General features: G+C 32.7%; 1 protein-coding gene across 12 annotated transcripts; it reads left to right on the top strand.

The window, feature by feature from the left end:
• The first annotated feature begins 472 nt into the window (after positions 1-472).
• On the top strand, positions 473-22507 carry LOC107812545 (replication protein A 70 kDa DNA-binding subunit B-like). 12 transcript variants are annotated; one of them, XM_075244193.1, is made up of 15 exons: positions 596-873; positions 1584-1626; positions 2416-2476; positions 2628-2918; positions 12144-12287; positions 12366-12645; positions 12781-12868; positions 15400-15581; positions 15672-16194; positions 16283-16428; positions 17934-17994; positions 19289-19347; positions 19937-19990; positions 20755-20832; positions 22194-22507. In XM_075244193.1, the coding sequence occupies exons 4-9, from the start codon at positions 2910-2912 to the stop codon at positions 15686-15688; spliced, it is 720 nt and encodes a 239-aa protein (XP_075100294.1). In that variant the 5' UTR covers positions 596-873; positions 1584-1626; positions 2416-2476; positions 2628-2909; the 3' UTR covers positions 15689-16194; positions 16283-16428; positions 17934-17994; positions 19289-19347; positions 19937-19990; positions 20755-20832; positions 22194-22507. The 12 variants fall into 12 exon arrangements, with proteins under 12 accessions (XP_075100289.1, XP_075100294.1, XP_075100295.1 ...); XM_075244194.1 differs by having other exon boundaries at positions 20732-20832; XM_075244195.1 differs by lacking the exon at positions 20755-20832.
• The last annotated feature ends 88 nt before the right edge of the window (positions 22508-22595 follow it).

Here is a 22595-nt window from a genome sequence, read left to right as displayed (position 1 = left end):
AAGCATAATAGGAGAATCTAAATACTCCCTTTGTCCCAATTAATTTGACGCATTTTTAATTTTGAAAATCAAAATTCTCAATTTTAACTGCGAAATCAGGCATAAAACTTTTAATTTTTAATTTAAATAAAAATTAATATTTGAAAGCTACATCAAAAATATTATAAGTCATAATTATTGATAATTCAAAATATTTAAAGACATAAAAGAATCAACTAAATAGGCCCAAAAGTGGCAAGAGCCTACACGTGTTAAAAGCCAATTAAATAGGCCCAAAAATGGCAAGAGCCAACCAAATACGTCCGACACTCTATAGTACAATTCCGAAAATAATTTGAACAACAAATTATAACCGTGTTTGTCCCCTTCAACTCCCATTTCCAAATATTAGTAAAACATAGTACATGTTTATATAATACGGTACAGAAATCACTATTTTTTTGTAGCAGTGGGTTTGAACTGATAAACATGGAATATTCACTTTCCGAAAGGTAATTCAAAACCATTGAAGAAAAACATACTTAGAAAACTTGCATGTTTAAGATATAGCAAAATCTCTCCACACAGTATTCTATCCTTGGAACTAGTATCGATAATAACAAGTTTAAGATCTTCTCTATTTTTCTTTTCTATATTTCTCTTCTTTAGAAGAGAAAGTTTTTTGACATGTATGCTTAGAAACAAGCTTGAGGCCATTTCAGTCATTTCTCATCAGCTATATACGTGCCCTTTGGTGCTCTTCCCAGATATACGTGTAGGTTTTCTGCTACTCCAAATGTATGCTTTTCTTCTTTTTCAACATAAACATATTCCTTGGCTAAGCACACACAAGAAAAGGCATAGAGAAACGATCCATCACAAGATCGAAATCAGGTAAGAGTTTCTTTCTGAAGTTCAGATTTGAGTCTGGTTCAATTCTTTTTGGTTTTGGCATTTGTTGGCCTGTGAGTTGTCCAGTTTTCTTCTCAAATCTCTTGAACTTTCAGGGAAATTTCTTAGTCTTTAATATCAATTTTGTTATTTTCTATGTGTTGTTTCTCTTTTTTTTGTTCCAATTTGTTTCAACTCAGACAACATCGGGAAATTTCAAAGTTAGGGCTTTCATGGATGAAATTGGGGGAATATTTGGGGTTTTGATAATTGGTAAAAGTCTGTTTTTTCCCCACCGAGAAAGCAAATAGAACCCAGGTAATAATCCCTTTTAGAAGTTAAAATTTGATTTTGATCTAAAACTATTTTGCTCGATCATTGCTAATGTTTCTAATTTCTACTTAGTTTCCTCATCTCTCTGAAAATTAGCTTCTTTTTCTTTTTACATATCTCCCTTTTCTCTTTGATTCTAGGGTTTGTTTTACCTGTAAGTTTTGCTAAGTTTCTTGGTGATGGGATTTCGAAGATATGTGTTGGTTTTTGCAATTTTCCTCTTTGTGTTTTAGGTACGTGTGATTTGGCGGATGATTTTTTCGTCTCTCTTTGTTGCTTTCTTTGTTTTATCCATTTATGTTATTTTGGGCCTTTCCCCAACTTTTTTTTATTATTGATGTTGTTGTTAATTTATCTTTATTTCATGTTCTTTGTTTCAGTTTTTACTCTGGGTTGTGGTAGCCGTCTCCTCTGCATCATCCTGTAAGCACTGCACTTCTATTGGTTTTTTTCCTTAACTTCTTAGTAGATTGTTTATTTATATATATTATCTGTTTACTAGAGTTTATTTTTTGTTTGTGATGTATGTCAATAACACACAACTTATATTACTATATATCTAGATTTAATTTTAATTTAGTATTTTTGAAGCCTTATTTTTCAACGAATAAAATGGACTTCATTGTTCTCGAGTAAGTATAAAAAGGATCAAACGTTTGAAAAATACTACCGGTAAAACGGCTAGGCAACATGAATTATATAGAGTGATGCTGATAAAAAGGATGCTCTTATACCGCAGGTCTAATATATGAGACTGGAAAAAAAATGATCAATAAGAGAGAAGAAAAAATTTGAACTCGATAGCCCTTTTAAAGGGGGTAAATGCAAATATGGATTACTATCTGTTAAATTCTCCCATAGTGAGAAATCTGCAGTGAATCGAGCAAGTGTACATCCTGGTGTATGATGAAAATACCAACAAAATGTCGCAATCAGTCATATTCGAGTAATTTTATTAATTTCATATATTCACTTGTACATATATATTTTCATAGTTGGTTGGTGTTTATTTGTTTTAGTAGGATATATAAATAGCAATATAAGTCTTCTCGTAAGGCTGGAGTGACAGAGGTTGGCTACTAAGTTGGGCATTATTGCAAGTTGCTCATGCCGATATTTAGGATGTGCTTTATGTTATGCTTGAAAATACAAACTATCCCTATGTATTTGAGAGGCATGCAGATTCTCAATTTATCTTCTTTATTATTGCAGTTCTAGTGATTCGTTGTGGTTGTTTTCTACCTCTGTTATTCAGTGGCACTTGAACCGAAAGGTAAATTTTCTAATATCTCGCGATTTATTTTTAGGTATTGTAAGTTTTTGCTTGAGTTCTTTTAAAAAATTATAATAAACATATATAAATATTAGACAATATTGAAAATATATTCAGTAATGCAAGTATGCACTTGACATTTCTCCTTCAGGAAATAAATGCGTGAATATGTCGAGTAAAAATCATAAAAATGAAAGTTGTGAAAAAATATATGCTGACAAGAAGGCTAGGCGACGCGAATTATACAAGATGATGCAAGACGATAAAAAAGAGGCTCTCCTAGTGCGAGCACGAGCGCGAGCAAGTAAGGACGGAACAAGTGGTCGACAACTTCCTGCTTGCTTGCTAATTAATAGCTCTGTTATCGCATCACCCTCTATGAGTGCTAATATTTCAAGCGAGCAATATCTTCCTTTTGTGGGATATTCAATATATGAAGCAGGTTAGACAGCTAGACTATGACTTCTTGATGGTATACACAAGTATAAATACGTATATGCATTTATAACTATCAAAATTATATACTTATACTTGTTATTGTTGCATCCCAGGATCTACATCTAATACAAATCATAAACAATATACTGAAGAGTTAATAACAATTCAACCATCAATTGATTATGTTATGTTAAAAACTGTTCCCAAATGCAAATTTTGTGAAGCCAAAAAATTTGAATACGAACCACCCGCATTATGTTGTCGCAAAGGCACTATTAAGCTGATTTCACATCAAGTACCACAAGAGTTAAGAACTCTGTGTCTAGGAAATACTGAAAAATCAAAGCATTTTCGAACCTACATAAGAACATACAATAATATATTTGCGTTCACATCCCTGGGAGTAAGTTATGACAAAGAGTTGGCGAAAGGGAATAAAGGTATTTATACATTTCGAGTTCAAGGACAAATGTATCATTTCATGAATGACCTGATACCAAGTAATGAAAAAGGAAAAAATCTACAATTATATTTCTATGATAATGAAAATGAGGTGAGCAATCGAATGGCATGTTCCAATAAATTGAACGAGGATACTGTGAAAAATTTAATGGAAATATTAAAAACCAATCCTTATACTACGTTTTTGAAATCCTTAATAAATATACCACAATTATTAGATTTCTACATTGCGCTTAAGTGTGATGCTGGTTTAGATCAACGAATATACAATCTACCAACTACGTCAAAAGTGGCAGGAATATGGGTAGAACAAGATACTAATAATTGCATCCCTACACCACATATCCGAATATATACAAAAAGTAATAGAAGCCAACTGGTAAATTATTATTACGGATGTTACGACCCATTGCAATATCCATTACTGTTCCCTTACGGTCAAAATGGTTGGCATTGTGGTATTCAAAAAGTTAAGCCTTCACCTACCCCTTCCAGAACACATCCGTATTGTGAATACGAACAATTGCCATGTCTAACAAATATGACTTCAATTGATGGATTCCTTGACATGGAAGCTGAAGTGATGCAAAAAGGCAAACGAAAAAGAGAAACAGTTTCCTGTCGTGAATATTATTGTTATCATCTCCAAATTAGAGATGATGAAAATATAATCTTACATTCAGGATGATTATTTCAACAATATGCTATAGACGAATGGATAAAAGTTGAAATTCAAAGATTAGATTTCGCTTTTTTCAATCAAGATTTATCCAGGATGGATGTGTTAGCGGGACTTTTAGATCATTTGCGACGCGGTGAGAGAGAAGGCTCACAGGTAGGTAAAAACAGAATACTTCCACTTAGCTTCACAAGAAGGCCAAGAGATATGCGCCGCCGGTATATGGATGTTATTGCATTAGTGCAACGTTTTGGAATACCCGATATATTTCTAACTATAACATGTAACCCTTCGTAGCCTGAAATTCAAGAAAACTTGTTGTCGACAGATGAGGCTCAGAATAGACCCGATTTAGTTAGCCGAATATTTTGAGCAAAACTAGAAGAGCTTAAAAAGGATATACTAAAAAGACAAATATTTGGTAAAGTTGCAGCATTTATGTACACGGTCGAATTCCAAAAACGGGGACTTCCACATGCTCATTTTCTTATTATACTCGATAAAAAATACAAACTACTGACCCCTGAGGCATATGATAAATTTATTTGCGCTGAATTACCGGATCCTAAAAGAAATTCTGATTTATTTAAGCTTGTTACACAACATATGCTACATGGTCCTTGCGGTCAATTAAATCCAACAAGCCCCTGTATGAAGAAAAAAAACGGTCATTGTAAATTTAAATTTCCAAAAGAGTTTGCTGAACAGACAACTAAAGGAAAAAATTCATACCCTATTTATAGAAGACGAAATACAGGAAAGTCTGTGGAAATTAGAGGACAACTTTTTGATAATTCATGGGTTGTTTCTTACAATCCATTCTTACTTAGTAAATTTAATTGTCATATAAATGTGGAGATTTGCTCTGATATTAAAGTTGTTAAGTACATTTACAAGTATATTTGCAAAGGACATGATAAAATTGCATTTCATATACATCCTAATGAGACGAATATAGAAGTAGATGAAATAAAGGAATATCAATCTGCTAGGTGGGTGTCACCACCTGAGGCTGTGTGGCGCATATTTGCTTTTCCTATCAGTGAAATGATTCCAAATGTATACCATCTTCAACTGCATCTTGATGGACAACAAATTGTTTCCTTCAAAAATACAGACAATATTAGTAGAATTGTAAATAATCCTATGATTAAAAAAATAATGTTAACTGAATTTTTTAGAATGAATAGCGAAAACGAAAATGCTATAACTTTGAATTTATTATATCGGGAATTTCCAGAATATTTTGTATGGTCCACAACATACAAGATGTGGTCGCGTCGCCAACAAGGATATGCTATTGGTAGAGTTGTGACATGTCATCCAACCGAAGGAGAATGATACTATCTTAGATTGCTCTTAATGAACGTAAGAGGACCAAAATCGTATAAAAATTTGCGAACTGTAAACGGAATAACTTGTGGCACGTTTAGAGAAGCTGCGGAAAAAAGAGGATTATTACTTTGCGATAATAATTTAATAGAATGCATGTCAGAAGCAGTAAGTTACCAAATGCCACACAGTTTGAGACACTTATTTGGTGTACTATTAGTATATTGCAATCCCGCTAATCCAAGAGAGTTGTGGGAAAAATTTGAAATCCCGATATCTGAAGATTTCAAAAAATACCCAAACATGCATACGCGAGAAATTCGTCACAAAGTATTAAATCATATTAATTATATTCTTCATTCAATGAGTCGTGATATTAATGAATTTGAACTAACTCAGGGCAAAATTCAACCATCTGCAACAGCCAAAGAAGCTAAAGATGTACATTTTGAAAGGAATATTATCGTTACTAAACAAGATTTACTATTGCCATATAAACTAAACATTGAACAAAAAAGAGCTTACAATGTAATCCTTGATAGAATACTCTCCAATAAACTCGGAGCATTCTTCACTGATGGTCCGGGTGAAACTGGAAAAAGCTTTTTATATCGTGCCTTATTAGCTACAGTACGACATAGAGGATTTATAGCATTAGTGACTGCGAGTTCAGGGGTTGCTGCTTCACTTCTTCTCGGAGGCCGAACTGCTCATTTCCGATTTAAAATACCTATTGATGTTGATGGAAATTTTAGTTACAATATTAGCAAACAAAGTTCACTGGCATCGTTGATTCGAGATGCAAAACTAATAGTATGGGACGAAATTTCAATGGCAAAAAAAGAAATGGTTGAAGCACTAGATTTGCTCCTTAGAGATTTAATGGAAACAACTATGTTGTTCGGCGGAAAGGTTGTTGTATTCAGTGGCAATTTTAGACAAACTCTTCCCGTTGTCCATGGTGGACAAAGGGAAGATTTTGTTTGTGAAAGCTTATTATGTTCTGAAATTTGGCATCAACTTGAAAAATTACAACTGTCCGAAAATATGCGTGCGAAAACAGACCCAGCTTTTTGTGAATATTTGATGAGAATTGGTAATGGAAAAGAAAACAAAAATGATAAGAACAAAATAGAAATTCCCCGTCCTCTGATCATACCTTTCACCACTGAAAAAGATTCCTTGAATCATCTATTTAAAGTTACTTATCCTGATTTATATTTAACTCATTCAAATATTTCTTTTATTACTTCTCGCGCAATTCTAACTGTCGCACCTCCTTTTTGCCGCGCCCGCGGGGCGCGTGGGGAGTTTTTCTCCAATTAAAGGACAGTCGAAACGGGATTTATTTAATTATTTTCAGAGTCGCCACCTGGGAATTTTAAGGCGTCCCAAGTCACCAATTTCAATCCCTGAATCGAGGAGAATATGACTCTGTTTATTATTCTGCGAACCAGAAATCCTGAGTAAGGAATTCTGTTAATCCGGAAGAAGGTGTTAGGCATTTCCGAATTCTGTGGTTCTAGCACGGTCGCTTAACTGTTTTTATTATTGGCTTAATTATCTTGATTTTATTAAATATATTGATGTTATCTGATTTTACTACCGCTTATACTTATTGTGATTGAGAAACCTTCTTTGAATCGAATTACGCGTACGTATATTCGTGTTATAAATTGAAAAGATGCGGAATTGTGTCACGCGCACGTGTACACAATAACTTTTGACAATATATTTATTAAGCACATTTTTTCGAGATTGTGTTGAATCAAGAATAATTGTTTTTCTTGAATAGTGAACCGTACATCTCGGATTTTTATGAAATTGATTTAACACCTTTGGAAAAATCCTTTTATTAAATATTCGCTCGAAATTGCGCGTACGCATAATCCGAAATTTTGCTTTTAAAAGTATAATCAGGGTACGCGAACGTATCCCTAATTGCACAACATATTTGTAATGATATTATGGAATTTCCACAAAAATGTTTGTTATATCACGAGAAATCTCGTTTTAAGATACTCTTTAATTTTTTGGAAAAGAACCCACAATTTATTAAATGTTGACCATTGATTATAATTTCCGAATATAAATTATATTCATTCCAATTATTCAAATTCAAAGGACAGAATAAAAATATGATTAATACTATCTTTAAAACAAATATGACATATATATATATTTAAAACAAATATGACATATATATATATATGCCAAGGAATAAATTACATATGAAACTGAAAATGAATGATTCCTAAAGGAAGGAAATATTTTCCAAGAATTTTCATTATTTACTTAATGCAAATTCTATTTCTAATTACCATTGATTTAAAGTGTTGCCATTTGTGTATATACAACTCAACTTATTCTCATATACTCGTTTTAATCTTAATAGATGAAATTAATTTACTTAGTTATGCCTATGATTGAGTTAGGATAGATATAGATATAATCAAACCAATTTGATTCTCAATCTATGTGAGTTATTACTAACTATTAATTTTCACATTGTATAAGTTCCTAAGCCCTTTATTACTAAGAAAGAGAACAAGTCTTGTTGACTTAATAAAATGATATTGCGTACAATATTACTTACTATATTTGACATTTTTGAACATACGGATTATACTAACGCATCTTTCAACTATAAATTATGAACACAACCAATGTTATGCCAAAAGATGGAAAATTGCAACTAATCATCATCTAGCTTTTAAACAACAACTAATTAACTAACAAGATAAACTAATAGCATATTTTCTTTGATAATGCCATATTATGCTATACCTATCTAACAATACCATGAAGTGTAAATAAAAACCAACTTTCTGCCATGCTTCCTATTTACACAACTCATAGATAACTAAACTAATGAAATTTGACATGGATAACATTATTACAAAGTTTTATATGAATTTCAAAATAAGACAATTAACTTGTAGCCATCGAGTCGAACTCACTACTGGTTAACCAACATGAAACTAAAACTGAAATTGTCAACTAAAGAACTCAAATGAGTAGATGACAATATTACAATTCAAACTCTATTTATCTGTCATGTTGAATCTCTTTCCAACATAAAATTTAAAAGACATGTACCTGAAAATGAAGGTAGGAGGAGTAAATTTCAGCAGTAGCAGCAGTAACAAAATCAGTAGAATATACCGATAACACAGCAAATCTGAACAAGAATAGGATTCGAAGAGCCCAGATGCACAGTAAAAGAACTTTTAAGAAACTTCAGATTTTTAACTGAAGAATGAGATCGAACAAATCCGGACAGATTCAATACCAAGAGTAATATTTCTGATTTTTGATGTTTAGAACAAAGCAGACTGAAAACTTTCAATTTCAAGAACACAGAATCAGCTTCAATACTAATTTCCGATGTAGAATTCTGTTTTAGTGTCTCTGTTTTCCTTTCTTTCTATCTTCCTTTTCAAATTTCTGTTTCTGCTTGATTTTCCTCTTTCAATCTCCTAAAATCTGCCTTAAGCTCTATCTCTCAAACTCTCTTCTTCTGAAAACTGCCCCTATTCTCTGAAAAAAACTCTCCCTAAGCTCTTTTTTTTCTGAAAAAACTCTTTCTCTCTCTGAAAACTGATTTTTTTTCTTCAAAATCTCTTAAAGTCTGCCCCTTTTAAGCTGTCCAGCTCCTGTATTTATACAGGGCTGGTTGCACCTTTGTCATGGTGGCTGGACCCTTTATCCCTTTAAAAATTAGAAAGTTTCCATTAAAACTACTTTTTAATACTTTATGTGATCCTAACATGATTTTCAGCAGCCCCATTATTCCTTGTTCCCCCTTTATTACTTAAATATAGCCATTAACACTCCATTATCAGCCCACTATTATATCATATTTCCCTCATTGTTTTATCCCAAAAAATACCCCAGAAATCCTACTGTAATTCTGTTATTATTGCCTTTAAACTCAGAATTTCACAGTACAGATTTTACAATCTGTTTAAGCAGCTATAACCAATCCTAAAGTTTGGACTGAATTCTGATTAAAAAGGGTAACTCCTAACACAATTACATTCAATCAAACATTGATAGAATCATACTGAATTCAGAAACAATCATTATAGCAACATATTACACTGAGTTCAGTAACTGAGCTTTAACTTTGAACAATAAATCAAACAAACACAGGATCATTGTCAATACTGACAATGCCCTGAAACTTTAATGTTCAGACAATAACATATATACAACACTTATTTTGACAGATTCATATAAATGTAAATAAGGGTGATTTAACTGACGAGTATTAATTTAAACTGATTATCTACAACAATTGTCCATAATTGGTCTAAAACAATAGAAGCAGACTGTTTTTTTATTAGCATTATCATAAGTGAGAATTCATAATATAACTAATCGACGAACTTAATCGAGTCGATTACTTACATTATGAACAATCACAACCAACTGAAACAGTTTCATATTTGACCATATAGACGGGCATGAGACAAAGGTGACAGAATTAATCAAATAAAATCATGAAAAATTAACAAGCTATTAAGACAAACAACAACACACGTAGAATACACAAAATAATAGAAAAAATACCTTTGAATCTTCAATTTTAATCCGACTCGAACTCAACTTGGATTTGGATTTTTGTTTGAAATCAAACAGACCTTAGTCGAAGTATTTTCTACTGAAAATACTTCGACTAAGGTCGATTGAACCTCAATCTTTACTTAATCTGAACAGAGTCCGAAAGTTTGGTATTTTTAGGGTTCTTAAAAATTCGATTTGGGATTTAACCATTTCTGGTCAGATTCGAGAAGAACCAAACATGACACAAGGGTGAGGGAGGCCTAGGGGTCATTTGGTGTTAGTTTGAAACGGATCTGAGTTTGTTCTTGTTTGGTCCGAATCTTCAAAAGAAGATTCGAGAAGTTCCGAACTGATTCGAACCAAACAAACAATAGATCCATACTCAGGGTGACTAGGGGAAGCTATGGTGTCGATTTGGGACTGTTAGGTTTAGATCTGAACTTGGCTCGAATCTTCAAATGAAGATTCGAGAACCTTCAGGGAGATTCGAACCAAGCAGATAACATATTTGGATAGAGGAGGTTCAGGGGGTTCTGGAGTGTTATTTTGGTGACCGGCGGCGTTGATGCCGCCGGGTTTCAGGCGGTGGAATCCTAGGGCGGCTAGGGTTAGGAGTGGGGGTTTGGGGGACGATGATGAACAGTGTAGGAGGGGGGTGTTCAGTTAGGGGCCGGGTAAAGGCTTGGGATTTATATAGGGGTGGGGTGGATTGGTATCGTCCGTTGGATCAAGTAGAATGGATGGCCAGGATTAATTCATTAAACCAAACGACGTCGTTTGGTTTAAAGTTGGGGTCGGACTGAATCGGGTCATTGGGTCGGGTTATGGGTTGCGGGTAAGGGCAGGGGATCTTGACCGTTGGTTGGATTTAATCCAACGGCCCTTGATGAGAGGTGACCAAACGACGTCATTTGGTTCTGGCTTTGAATTGGACCGGACCTGGGAGTGTTGGAATTGGGCTGTGGAAGGGTAATTCGATTTGGGCCTGGATTTTAAATCCAGGTCCAATTTTCCCATTCTATTTTATTTTATTTTCTGATTTTATTATTAATAAAAAAAATCCTAATAACATTATAAAACAATTTTTAACCTTACATAAAAATATTAATTATTTCATAACAACTATTTAACACATAGTCAAAACATTAATCACACAGTAACATATTTAAAAATAGAACGAATGCATATTTTTTTTGTGATTTTATTGAAATTATCTCTTAAATGCATAATTAAATCCTATATGCATGCAATTTTTCATTTTATTATAACAATGTAAACACTTACAGACATAACACAAGTATTTAACACCACGCAAAAATTCAAAAATTATACAGTAAAAGAAATTTATTTTATTTTTTGATTTATTTTGGAGTAGTTTTCATTAAAGCAAAAATCACGTGCTCACACTAACTACAAAGAACGACTTCGTTGATGAAATAAATGATATGCTAATTGCTCAATTTTCAGCTGATGAAAAAGTCTATTTAGCTACCGATGAAACAATTGACCCAAAAGATCAAAGTGAATATGACGACTTTTTGCACACTTTAAATCCTCCTGGTTTACCTCCTTATAAATTGTGTCTAAAAAAAATTGTCCAATTATATTATTAAGAAATTTGAATCCCTGCGACGGTTTGTGCAATGGGACACGATTAATATGTAATGACTTTAAATCTCATGTTATTAGTGCTACAATATCCAGTGGTGATTTTAAAAATACACATGTATTCATTCCGCAAATACTGCTATTAACATCAGAAGATGAAAAACTACCCCTTCAATTTAAAAGAACACGATTTTCGATACGGTTATGTTTCGCCGCGACTATAAATAAAGCTCAAGGCCAAACATTAGATTTTGTTGGCATTTATTTGCGAGAACCTGTATTTTCTCATAGTCAATTGTACGTTGCTTTATCAAGAGCTAAAGGTTCTAACTGTGTCAAGATATTAATTAGACCGGTTATAGCTGACGATGATGATGATCACTCCACATATAATGTAGTTTATGATGAAATTATTGAAAAAGCTTTTTCCATAACTTAGACCATCATTCCTAATAGTAAGTGTGATGTAGAACTTATTTACTTTTTGGATTCTTTGATTTTGTATTATAATCATTCTAACAATCTTACGTTTGCTCATTATTATAATTGTGATGCGTTATGATTGTCGATTATGTCTAGATGGCAGAAAGATTCAACATCAATGCGATTACTCCAGAAACGGAAGAATGGACCTGCAAGATACAAGTAGTTGATAAAGGCAGACCTAGAGACAACAGAGAGAAAATGAAAAAATATCAGCTGATGGTTTTGCAAGATGAAGAGGTAATCTTTAAAGGATTCATAAGTTTGCCAATAGTAATTAAGTTAATATTATCCTAATTGTGCCTTATTTTGTTACAGGAAAATCAAGTGGAATGCGTTATATTCAATGTGGAGATAATGCATTTTGCAGATCTGTTTCGCCCTTTCTATACTTACTTGGTGTCAGTTGCACAAGTCAAAGAATCAAACTATATGTACGGAAATCCACTTAACAAATTTACATGGACAATTGATAAGTGTACCATTGTTGAGCCAATAGAAACTGTTAATCCTCCAGAAGAGCCACTACCTCCGCCAACGCGCCTAAATCTTACACCATTTGACAACTTTGAATATCAACCCGAAGGATCTGAATTCGGTAATTGAAGCTTTATCTATTTATGTTGTTTGTTTGCCTAAAATTCACATTTATTAGTATTGTTATTATTACGATTATTGTCTATATCAATTTTTATTGTCTATTAGCTTATTCATCGTTCTTTTTAAATGCAAGATGTGCTTGCCATCGTGCTCAACACAAGTCCCTCAACCTATGCTTCAAATGGGCGGAGAATTCAAGATTTTATCATCATGGATGATCAGTAAGTATACATAAACCTGTTTTATTGGATCCAACTAGCAACTGCTGATTCAAGTATGATGTAATGTGTCACTTTTCGTATATTGTCTAACAATAGCCCACAATAACTGAAACCGAAATTCAAGTTGAGATTGTACCCTTTTAAAGGATGCTTTTCATGCTTCAATTCAATTTTGGCTTTGCTGCAATTATAATCTTTCAAAGCATACTTAGATCTACTACGCATTCCTGGAATTATTATGGTTTAAGCTTTTTACTACTAATAATATTTGATCATATCTTTAAATATATTCTCAACAATGCAAAGTTCTTATCTTGTTGTTTCTCTTGCTATAAGAATCTAAGTAAAATTAGGATTGATATCATATTGCGCTTTTGATTTTGTAAATTTTAATTTGGCTCAGCTTTTTTGCAAGTAATTTATGCTTTTCCAAAATTAACTTCAAACTTTCAGTTTATTTTGATTTATATATCAACAATTGTTGGGATAGCTGCATAGAGTGACGATGTTTGGTGGCTAAAAGTACACACCAATCAAAGAGTCTAAAAACCATATCATCGGCCTTTAACATTTTAAAAATCTTTATTTGTTCTTCAATAAAGTTAGAAGCAATGATCCAAACAAAGAAATTTTAGTTATGGCAAAATCACTAATTAGAAAGAAGCTATTAAAAGCTAACTTAAAAATTATTTAATGTTATATGCGTCAAAGAATTAGATTGTTGCTAAGAGTTATTCAGAGAAAAATATATTGCCTTCAAATGTAGAAATATAACATAATTAAATATGTAGTTGCTTATTTTTCTCTTTAACAATGACTTTCTAATTTACCCGTAGTTGTTCTTTAATAAAGGTAGTGTTTCAAAAATTATGATTATATTTAAAAAATTTTACCTACTATTAACTCATCCGGGTTTACTAAAAAAATCGATCCTTTTGATGTCATGTTTAGCTATTGGATTTTAAACCAAACTATATTTCAAAAATATGTTTTTTTCCATTCAATACTTTGGATTAATATTGACCAAAATATTCATGTAATTAGAAAGTTGCATAAAGAAGAGCGACTTTGTCTCCTCTAATTTTATATGTTTCTGAACAAATAGATAACCTATCTCAAATTATAGCCAATATAATCTCCCTCTTATTAGGAATTTAAGATGTAGTAGTTATTGCACAAATTGTATCAAATTGATGAATCTTATATATACTAGCTTTTAATTAAAAGAAATTAGAGTTAAACATTTGAATGTCTTTGAAGAAAAGCTAATAAGTAGCTTATAGAAATTCTATTCAAAGTATTCATGCAATTGTGGATTCCTAAGTACTAAAAGTTTGTATATCACAAACATGCTTATAAACTATTGTATTTCAAATGTGCAAATATTACCAATGCTGAAAGATCTAATATAAGAAAGTAGCATATCAATGTTACGAACATCTCTATTAAATATTCTTGTAAAAGGGAATTAAGATGTTAAAGAGAAGAGATGTACACCTCGAGTCATATAACAATTACAGGTATACTCATGGGTAGGCAAATAAAGCCACGTATATGTATGATACAACAAAAGTGATGCTAAATGACTAGATTGCTCTCATGCATTTTGAAAAAGACACTAAACATTTATCAGATGCATAGCAAAAAACATGAGCAAAATTGAATAAAAACAAACCTGCAGGTAGAAGCAATTTGAGGAAGATGAAGATGTCTCTAAGAAGCAACGAAAATCTGAAAGTGCAAACAAAATGGAGGAAACCTAATATGTTGTCTATGTAAAACTCACTTGGGCTCATTTAAAACTTACACGTAGCATTTTGTATAGAAAAACTAAGCCACATGTATAGTAAATTTGTAAGAATTGGCGCGAAAGGACTAATATACCCTCGAGCTTTTTAGAAATGACATAAAACACATGTCGCCATTCCAGCTTTTCCTTAAGTTTCTTCTTCACTCTGGCCACTAGCTTTTACTTGATATCTACAATTTTTTTATTTGCTCTTTGGTTTTTGGGTTTTTTATCATATATGTGAATTCTTCAGAGTTTCTTGGTGATGCGATTTTGATGATACGTGTTGGTTTTTGCAGTTTCCTTCTTTGTGTTTTTGGGTTCTGGTTACATCGCAATATCAAAACTTATTCAAAACATCTTTATGTTGAAACTAATTGGATCATTGCTACAATAAGTTGTGAATTATATCTATTTCTCTTTTAATAAGCATAAAGCAATTCTACCATCTATTCTAGATTTGAGACTTATTGGCTCTTCGACAACATATGATAGTTCAAACTATTTTGCTTTAGAAGCTTTTGTTAGGGACCAATAGTCAAGACCTCAGGAAATATCTGTTTTCTTCGAAACTGATTGCATTATAGAAATTTCTACACATTAAGATACCAATATGTGTTCATTTTTTAATCATGTCTAATATTTAAATGTTGTAATTGATGCTCATTTATGCTGCTTAAGCATTGACATTCCCATGTTGATTTAAGATAGTGATTTAACAATTTTGTTCTATTTTATACAGCAAAAAACCAACGAAATTCACACTCTGGGAAGAATTTATTGATCATGATGGGAATAAACTACTCGAACTGCTTAAAAAAGAATATCCAATCATTCTTGCTAAAAAGGTTGCAAGACCAAAGTCGTCGTCAGGTAAAACATCTATTGCACTAATTGCTGTCAAGCTACCCAATTGGTTCCCAGGTATACATGCAACTTTCACATAACTGTTTATATTTAACATTCTACATTCACCATCTTTTTAATTAACCAATCATTTTATCTTACAACTAGGTGCCAATTTGAAATGACGCTCACAGATCATAGCGGTTCTGCAACAACAACTATTGTCGACGAGTATGCAGAAAAAATATTGCTTCTCACTTCGGAAGAGATTTATAATATCTGCAATGTCAAGATGCATTGTCAATTTCGAAAAACCACAAATAACTATTTTCTACCAGTTGAGCCCCCTCTCAAATATAAATAACTAATTTCATTTTTACAGAAAGGACTGTTGCCTCTTGCGAACGCACAAAAGCTACTGACTGGCAAGATCTTCAAGATTCAAATAAAAAAGTTGTTTACAAGAAATAATGAGGCAGGAAAGTTAGTTATTTTGTATTTCATAGATAAAAGTAATTCGGTTGTCTCACAAATGTCGGACACCATCAAGGATGTTGCGGAAGGAAGTAAACAAAAAATTGAACCCGCTGCCCCAGAGAAGCAAGAGCGCCCACACATAACAACCAAAGGCAACGATTCCTACAAATGTAAGGCGGAAATGAAAATTTCCCCTCCGAAAAATTGCTGAGAGGTATTTGTAATTTCTGTTCCTTCTAAATTTAATATGAGATTCAACTTTGTAGAAAAAACAAATACCTTAAACGACTATCGTTTGTTAGCATTTTTGCCAGTGAAACATCTTTTGCTACTATTTTGGGATGCAAGTAAAGCCACAACTTGCTGTTGCTTTTGAATACGGTTAAGCTCACTTTTACGACTGCTTTCTGGATATTCCTCTACTCGGAATATGTCGCATCGACACGAGGTTAGTATTCTTGATTACAAATCTACTAATAAGATCAATATTATAGAATGTATGGTCCAGTTCAAATTACTTTGCAAGCCCGCCCCTTTCTATGCTATTTTAGACCCAACTATCAAGCTATCAAGTCCTTCTGGTATGGCGACTGCTTATAGAACTTTAACTATAAGTCTTAATAAAAATTCTATGAGCTAAGATTTCGAACTTTTTCCACGGATGGCATAAGTAGAAATAATAGTGGATAAATGTTATCAGTCTAAAAAAAGTTGAGATAAAAGCGGATAAACTAATATAGCAATGTACTGTAGGTGCTATTAGTATTGACTTCAAAAGTAGGTACACAACATCATATGTTAATAGCAAGGTATTATTTATTTGGAACAAAATATCCACTCTTGAATGTTGTCTGGTTGGCAAATAATACATTATTTACGTACGTAACAGTATCATATTATTAGATGCATGTGTGTCATATTCTTTATATCATATATGGGAGAATTATTTACATTTTATACTATTTACACATTGACAAATGGTGATGCATTTTTTCTGCTGTATCTAATCTTCTTCTTAGCTTGCTTCTTAGTAGTTCTTCACCAAAATATACCTGTACAGTTATAAAATAATTGTTAGTGCTCAACAAAGTAATGGGTGAAGAATAACAAAGAATAAAAATTTGATGTTAAATAGTGAGGAATATGCAAGTAAAGGAGTCGAGATATTTTTTTGCTGCATAAGTTTCCTAATTAAATTTTGGCTTCCTTTTTGGTCTCATAAAATTTTGAAATGCCTGATGAGATATCTATTCTCCTTGATTTTTTATATACTGACAAATCACTTAAATAACCATTTTATGTCACCATGTAATGTATGTGCCGCTAAAGCTCTCTTTGGGAGGTAAGTCGAGTTATCACAATGCAAGAAAAATATCATATTTAGTGTTATCCACCTCTATGCCGGCTCCAATGAACCAGCTAACATCCCACAAGAATACTCTCTTGTGGATAGCTGCTCCACTTGTTGATCTGCCTGAGTTGTGCATTTCTGCTAAATCATGAATTTCCTTTCTCAACTTTTTCTCCGTAAATAATGATATCTTCTATTTCTTCAACAACTAAGTAATAACTAATATGGCTACTAAATTAAAGTCCCCATGGATATGTCCCATTAAAGATACGTATTTTGTTGTTATTGAAAGTGAGATGTTCGGATAGATTGTCTTATGCAATTTGGTGGATCTGTTTGGAAGTGTTAAACATAATGTTTCAAATGTTAGTTGGTAAGGTGTCACGTTAAGTTTGAAACAATATAATGTAATATGTATTTGGCACCAGTTTAAATGTTGAGGGATGAACTTTCCTCTTTAATATGAGTACCTATTTTTGGAAAAACCGAAAAGGATAGCATTATTATGACAGAGTAAATAGAACTTGATGGAAACGTTGTACAAAGTAATATGACTCTTTTAATATATTGTTTAATATCTTTCTTTCTCTTCTCTGTTTCAGTTCGTGCTCTGTTTTTTGGTTGGTCAATCCTTCTGGAGCAGCTTTTCTTGGGTACTCAGAGGTACAATTTCACTTTCTTTAAAATGTTATCCGAGAATATGTCAGCCTTTTCACAATACTTAATACAAAGTGGTTTTAACGCTGCATCTGAGTATACATATATTGGCCATTTTCTTGCTCTTTGTTCGTTATCTTTTCCCGTCTTCCATAATATTTCATCTTCCTCTGTTCAAATTTTGCTGATTTATGCATTTCAATTAAAAAAAATTTTTGCATGCCCATAGGGCTATGCTAATGTTCTTGGTGTGGCGACTGGGCTATTCAAAGCTTAAAGTTAGTATATTTCATTTACCTGTTGTTGCTCGACTTTCCTTAGTTAACATATAACGGTACCCTTAACTATTGATGTTATTAAAGTAGTATGCTTAAGTTCTGGCTAATTTAGGAGATCCAAATTATCTCTATTTTTTTAATGGTTTCTCTGTTACTATGGTTTCTTTCATTGTAGTTCTCCTCTAATTTTTCCCTGTCATTCAAATGACTATTTGATGAATTGAGTAGTTTTTTTTTTTGGTCCTTCGATGTAGTTCTTACAGACTCTGATAGAATGTGGAATGAATTTTTGTTGAAAGCTAATACTATACAAGTTGTGCCATGAATTGTTATTTGAATATGATTTTCACAAATAAATCTATTATTGGAATTGAGATTGTGTGCTCTAATAAGATCTTTTCCATGCTTGAACTTAATTTTTATTTCGTTGCAGTTACGATCTTGTAGAACGTACTTAATTCCAGCTGACAAATTTTGTGCAAAAAGGCTTTCTTAGTTCCTCCAAGTCTGTAGGGGCAAAAACGAACAACCTTGGCTATATGCAAAGAGGCCTTCTTAGTCCATATTTCACATCAGAACATAAACAATGGAATCAAAGACATAATATGCTTGACTATGTGCTAACCTTTACCTAGCCTACTTGGTTTTGTTAAAGCAAGCTTAACCGAATTACATTACTGATGTTGTTTACAGAGCATTACATCTGCTGTCTTTAACTCTTTTTTGTGGCTTTCGTCGATTCAAAAACACTTCAACATGTCAGATTCGTTTTGATGTTCTGTTTTCTTTTGCTTTTATGGCCACACTTAAATCACCAATGATTTAAATTGATCTTTCTTAGACATAAATTTAAATGTTTAAGCTACAAAGTTTATCGTGACTGCTTTTCTGTTTCAATTATTTTCTGTTTCATATATGCTGCTACTATTAAACAAGTACTTTTTTATGTTGCTTACCTGAAATTACAAGCATGTAATCTTCGTTGTAACCTTTTAATTTATAACACGTTTATTTGTTTGCAGATATTTTTGGCGAAGAACTAACAGGAAAAGGATCAGAAAAAAGACCAAAGACCGCATATGTAAATAATTGTATCATACATGTTGTAACTGTTGTGGCACTTTAGGCATCCCTTAATGTAATGCTCTTGTGAACGCATATATGTAAATTAAGTGTGTACCACTTAACATAAAATATTATCTACTAGATTCCATACTTGCATCATTAAATTTTGAGTTAAATAACGTTGGGCCCGTGCTGGCACGGGCTACACTATCCTAGTATATTAGAAGAGCTGGTTTTGGACATGTCTGCTTACCTGTCTTTTAATTTTTGTTTAAGGGCATTTTGGACCTTTAACAGAATCTAATAATCCATGTCCTTTAAATCCAAAACTGAACGGCCACCGCATCAGTTCTTGCACTCAATCACTTTAGAACGAAACATGTGTTTGTGATTATCAGTTAAGATATGTTTTTTCTATTTTCTTTGGTTCCATCGCCTTTTTTCTCTCGCTTTGCTCCGACTTAAACATTGTCGGTGAGTTCTAGTGATTGTGTTGTTCCTTGCTACTTCCTCTCTATTCTTTCCATGTTCTTCGTTCTTCTTTGCGGGTTTTCCCTTTGAGTCTGCTTTGCACACATCTATCTTCATTTGTTTTTTGATTTCAGCAATCCAAGATGTAATAATCAGGGACAACTTCAGTACTGAAGATCTCAACTAAGGTAAAATACTATTTTTAAGCTCTTGTACTTAAAGGATCATAAACCCTATCCAATAAACACTTTATCTGCTTACCTCTATGTTTTGTGGCAAAAAGTTTTGATTGGGGTGTTTTTGTTTCTTTCGTGTTTAGTAAATGGTTTTGAATTTCTCATATTAATTAAGAATAATTGTTTAATGCTGAAGAAAGACCAGACCTTATAACCCTCTCAAAGTGAGCTTTCCAATCCGGCTATCCCAGTCTTGTGCTCTCTCCTATTGGAGGTTTTCAATATATTATTAGAACTGGATATGGATTTGTAGTTAGCTTTTGTTGAATAGACTTCGGGACTTCACTGAGAAGACTCAAACATGACAAAAATGTTTATCACAGATTTTGAGGAGGTTTCAGCCTTTCAGGTAAGGTTCATCTCATATCTTAAAGGACCCAATTTGTTGCTTTTTTGTAAATAGAGACTTGGGTTGTTATATCCCATTCGTCGTCTTCTCTTAAGATTTAGAAAATATGAATGGTGCCTCTATTTTCAGAAGTTCAAAATAGATCACATCGCGTAAATTGCGTAAATATCTGGTATGATAACCACCGCACCATCTTGCTTTTCTTTTCCACCTTTCTCAAAAGTGTTCTACATTTCATCTTCTCGGATGATTGCAACGCCATTTATGCCTATTTTCTCTCTGCTATTTACTCTCTGTAACTTTTCTGTTGTTCAGTCCTTTGTTTTGTTTGTGAATGCTTACAGTTTCAACTTGCATATTGTATTAGAACTTCAAGATGGGAATCCATCACTGCTAGATCTGGGTTCAACCCTTTGTTCCGAGCATACTGTTTGTGAAATGAGAGGTATAATAAGTTATTAACACTGATTTACCTCTTTTTAAATTTAATGATTTACGATCATAGTTGCTATCTTTTTTAGTAAAAAATGGAATAAGAATCGAAGTAAAATTAGGACGGATTCATATTACGCTTTTGCTTTTATAGGTTTTAATCTGTATCTTTTTTAGGAAATCGATTTATGTGCTTTTGTGTGTGTAATTTTATTGACTGACCTTGAAATTTCGATCTATTTTTTTATTTATTTATAGGCATAGTTTTGTTATTTGTGCATCAGTGTTATATGTGCGAATAATTACATTCTTGCTAAGAATTATTCTGAGAAAAATATAATGCGTTCAAATGTGGAGATATAGTATAATTAAGTTTGTAGTTGCTCTTTTTTTCTTTTTGATAATGACTCTTCTAAAAGATATACATAGGTTTCTCCTTTGTCTTTTTTTAGTTTCTTTAATTTCTACATGTCGTCTCCGGTCTTTGACTCTGTTCAAGCTACAGGTATGCACTCTTTTTCTTGATTTATTTTTTTGGGTCAGCTTTTTTTGACTTCTCTCCATCTTTCTTAGTTTTGCTATTTAATGGATGTAGAAATCCTTCATAAAAATAAAAAAATTCATTCTTGATTTCTCTTCTGTGAAGCCTAAATGCTTCTCGGTCTCGGCTTGATAATGATATTGATCTAGGTGTTAAGCCTAATTAAGTAGAAGAACTTTTATACTTTCTGATTTTGCTAGGATTTTTTTAATAATTTCTGATTTCGCGATTTAATGGTTATTTTGTTATAAATTGGGGAGTGTTATTTGAATAACTAACTGTAAAGAAGCATATCATGTTAGTAATTTCATCTGCTTTAGGCTTCTTGCTCACGATTTGAATTCTTTTTTTAAAAAAAGAGAAGGATTTTGTCTTCAAAATGCTAAAGAAACAGAAATTAGATCTCTTCCAGCGTGCTAGCGATATCTAGGACCAAGCTAGCAGTTACTTAGTCGTTGTATGCAAGGCTGCCACAATCGCTTAAATTGGTTTAATTTTTTTTATCTTTCTCCGCCTTTTGGTTGGAGTTGCCTAACACTTTGTTATTTTATTGTGTTTTATTTTTATTATTGTTGCAGTTTCTGCATTCCATTGTGATAATTGTGTATCCGTGTGTTTGTGAAGCATTTTATAGTGTGGGATGTAATGCTCTTCTACTCCTTGATCTCCTTAATATTCTATGTTATTATGTATGTTGTATTTCTTACCTGGGTTCTTTAGTTTTATGATATGTCTACATGATAGTGAATATAATACATGTTGATGTATGCACATTAATCAATATTAAAATATACTCAATAACGTTAAACATGTTATTAAAATTTCACGTGCAGGAATGAAAAAGTATTGCTGAAATGTCGGATAGAAATCTGAAAAATGGTCAAAACTTCGAAAAAGTACATTCCGACGAAAAGGCTAGGCGACACTAATTATATAGAATGATGCAAGATGATAAAATAGAGGCTCTCTTAACACGTGCACGAGCAAACAAAGCTGAATGAGTAGATACATCTGGCTGCCAGTTGAGTTATGCATATGATTTTTAAGTTCTCTTCATATTCTTTGGTGTAACTATTATATGTATGTGATTATTTTTTTAATGGGTCTACGGATATTTTTTTTACCTAATAATAAACACTATTGAGCAATTATAGAGTTCATCGGAAGGCAGCTAACAAGATAGCCTTGCATCAAGTAGCAAGTTGAAAAAGAGCACAAGTAGAGTTGGAAGAGCC

The sequence above is a fragment of the Nicotiana tabacum genome, chromosome 22 (genome assembly GCF_000715075.1).
Source record: "Nicotiana tabacum cultivar K326 chromosome 22, ASM71507v2, whole genome shotgun sequence".
NCBI lineage: Eukaryota > Viridiplantae > Streptophyta > Magnoliopsida > Solanales > Solanaceae > Nicotiana > Nicotiana tabacum.
The sequence above is the reverse complement of the archived record's forward strand: the minus strand, read 5'-3'. Positions and strand labels throughout refer to the sequence as shown.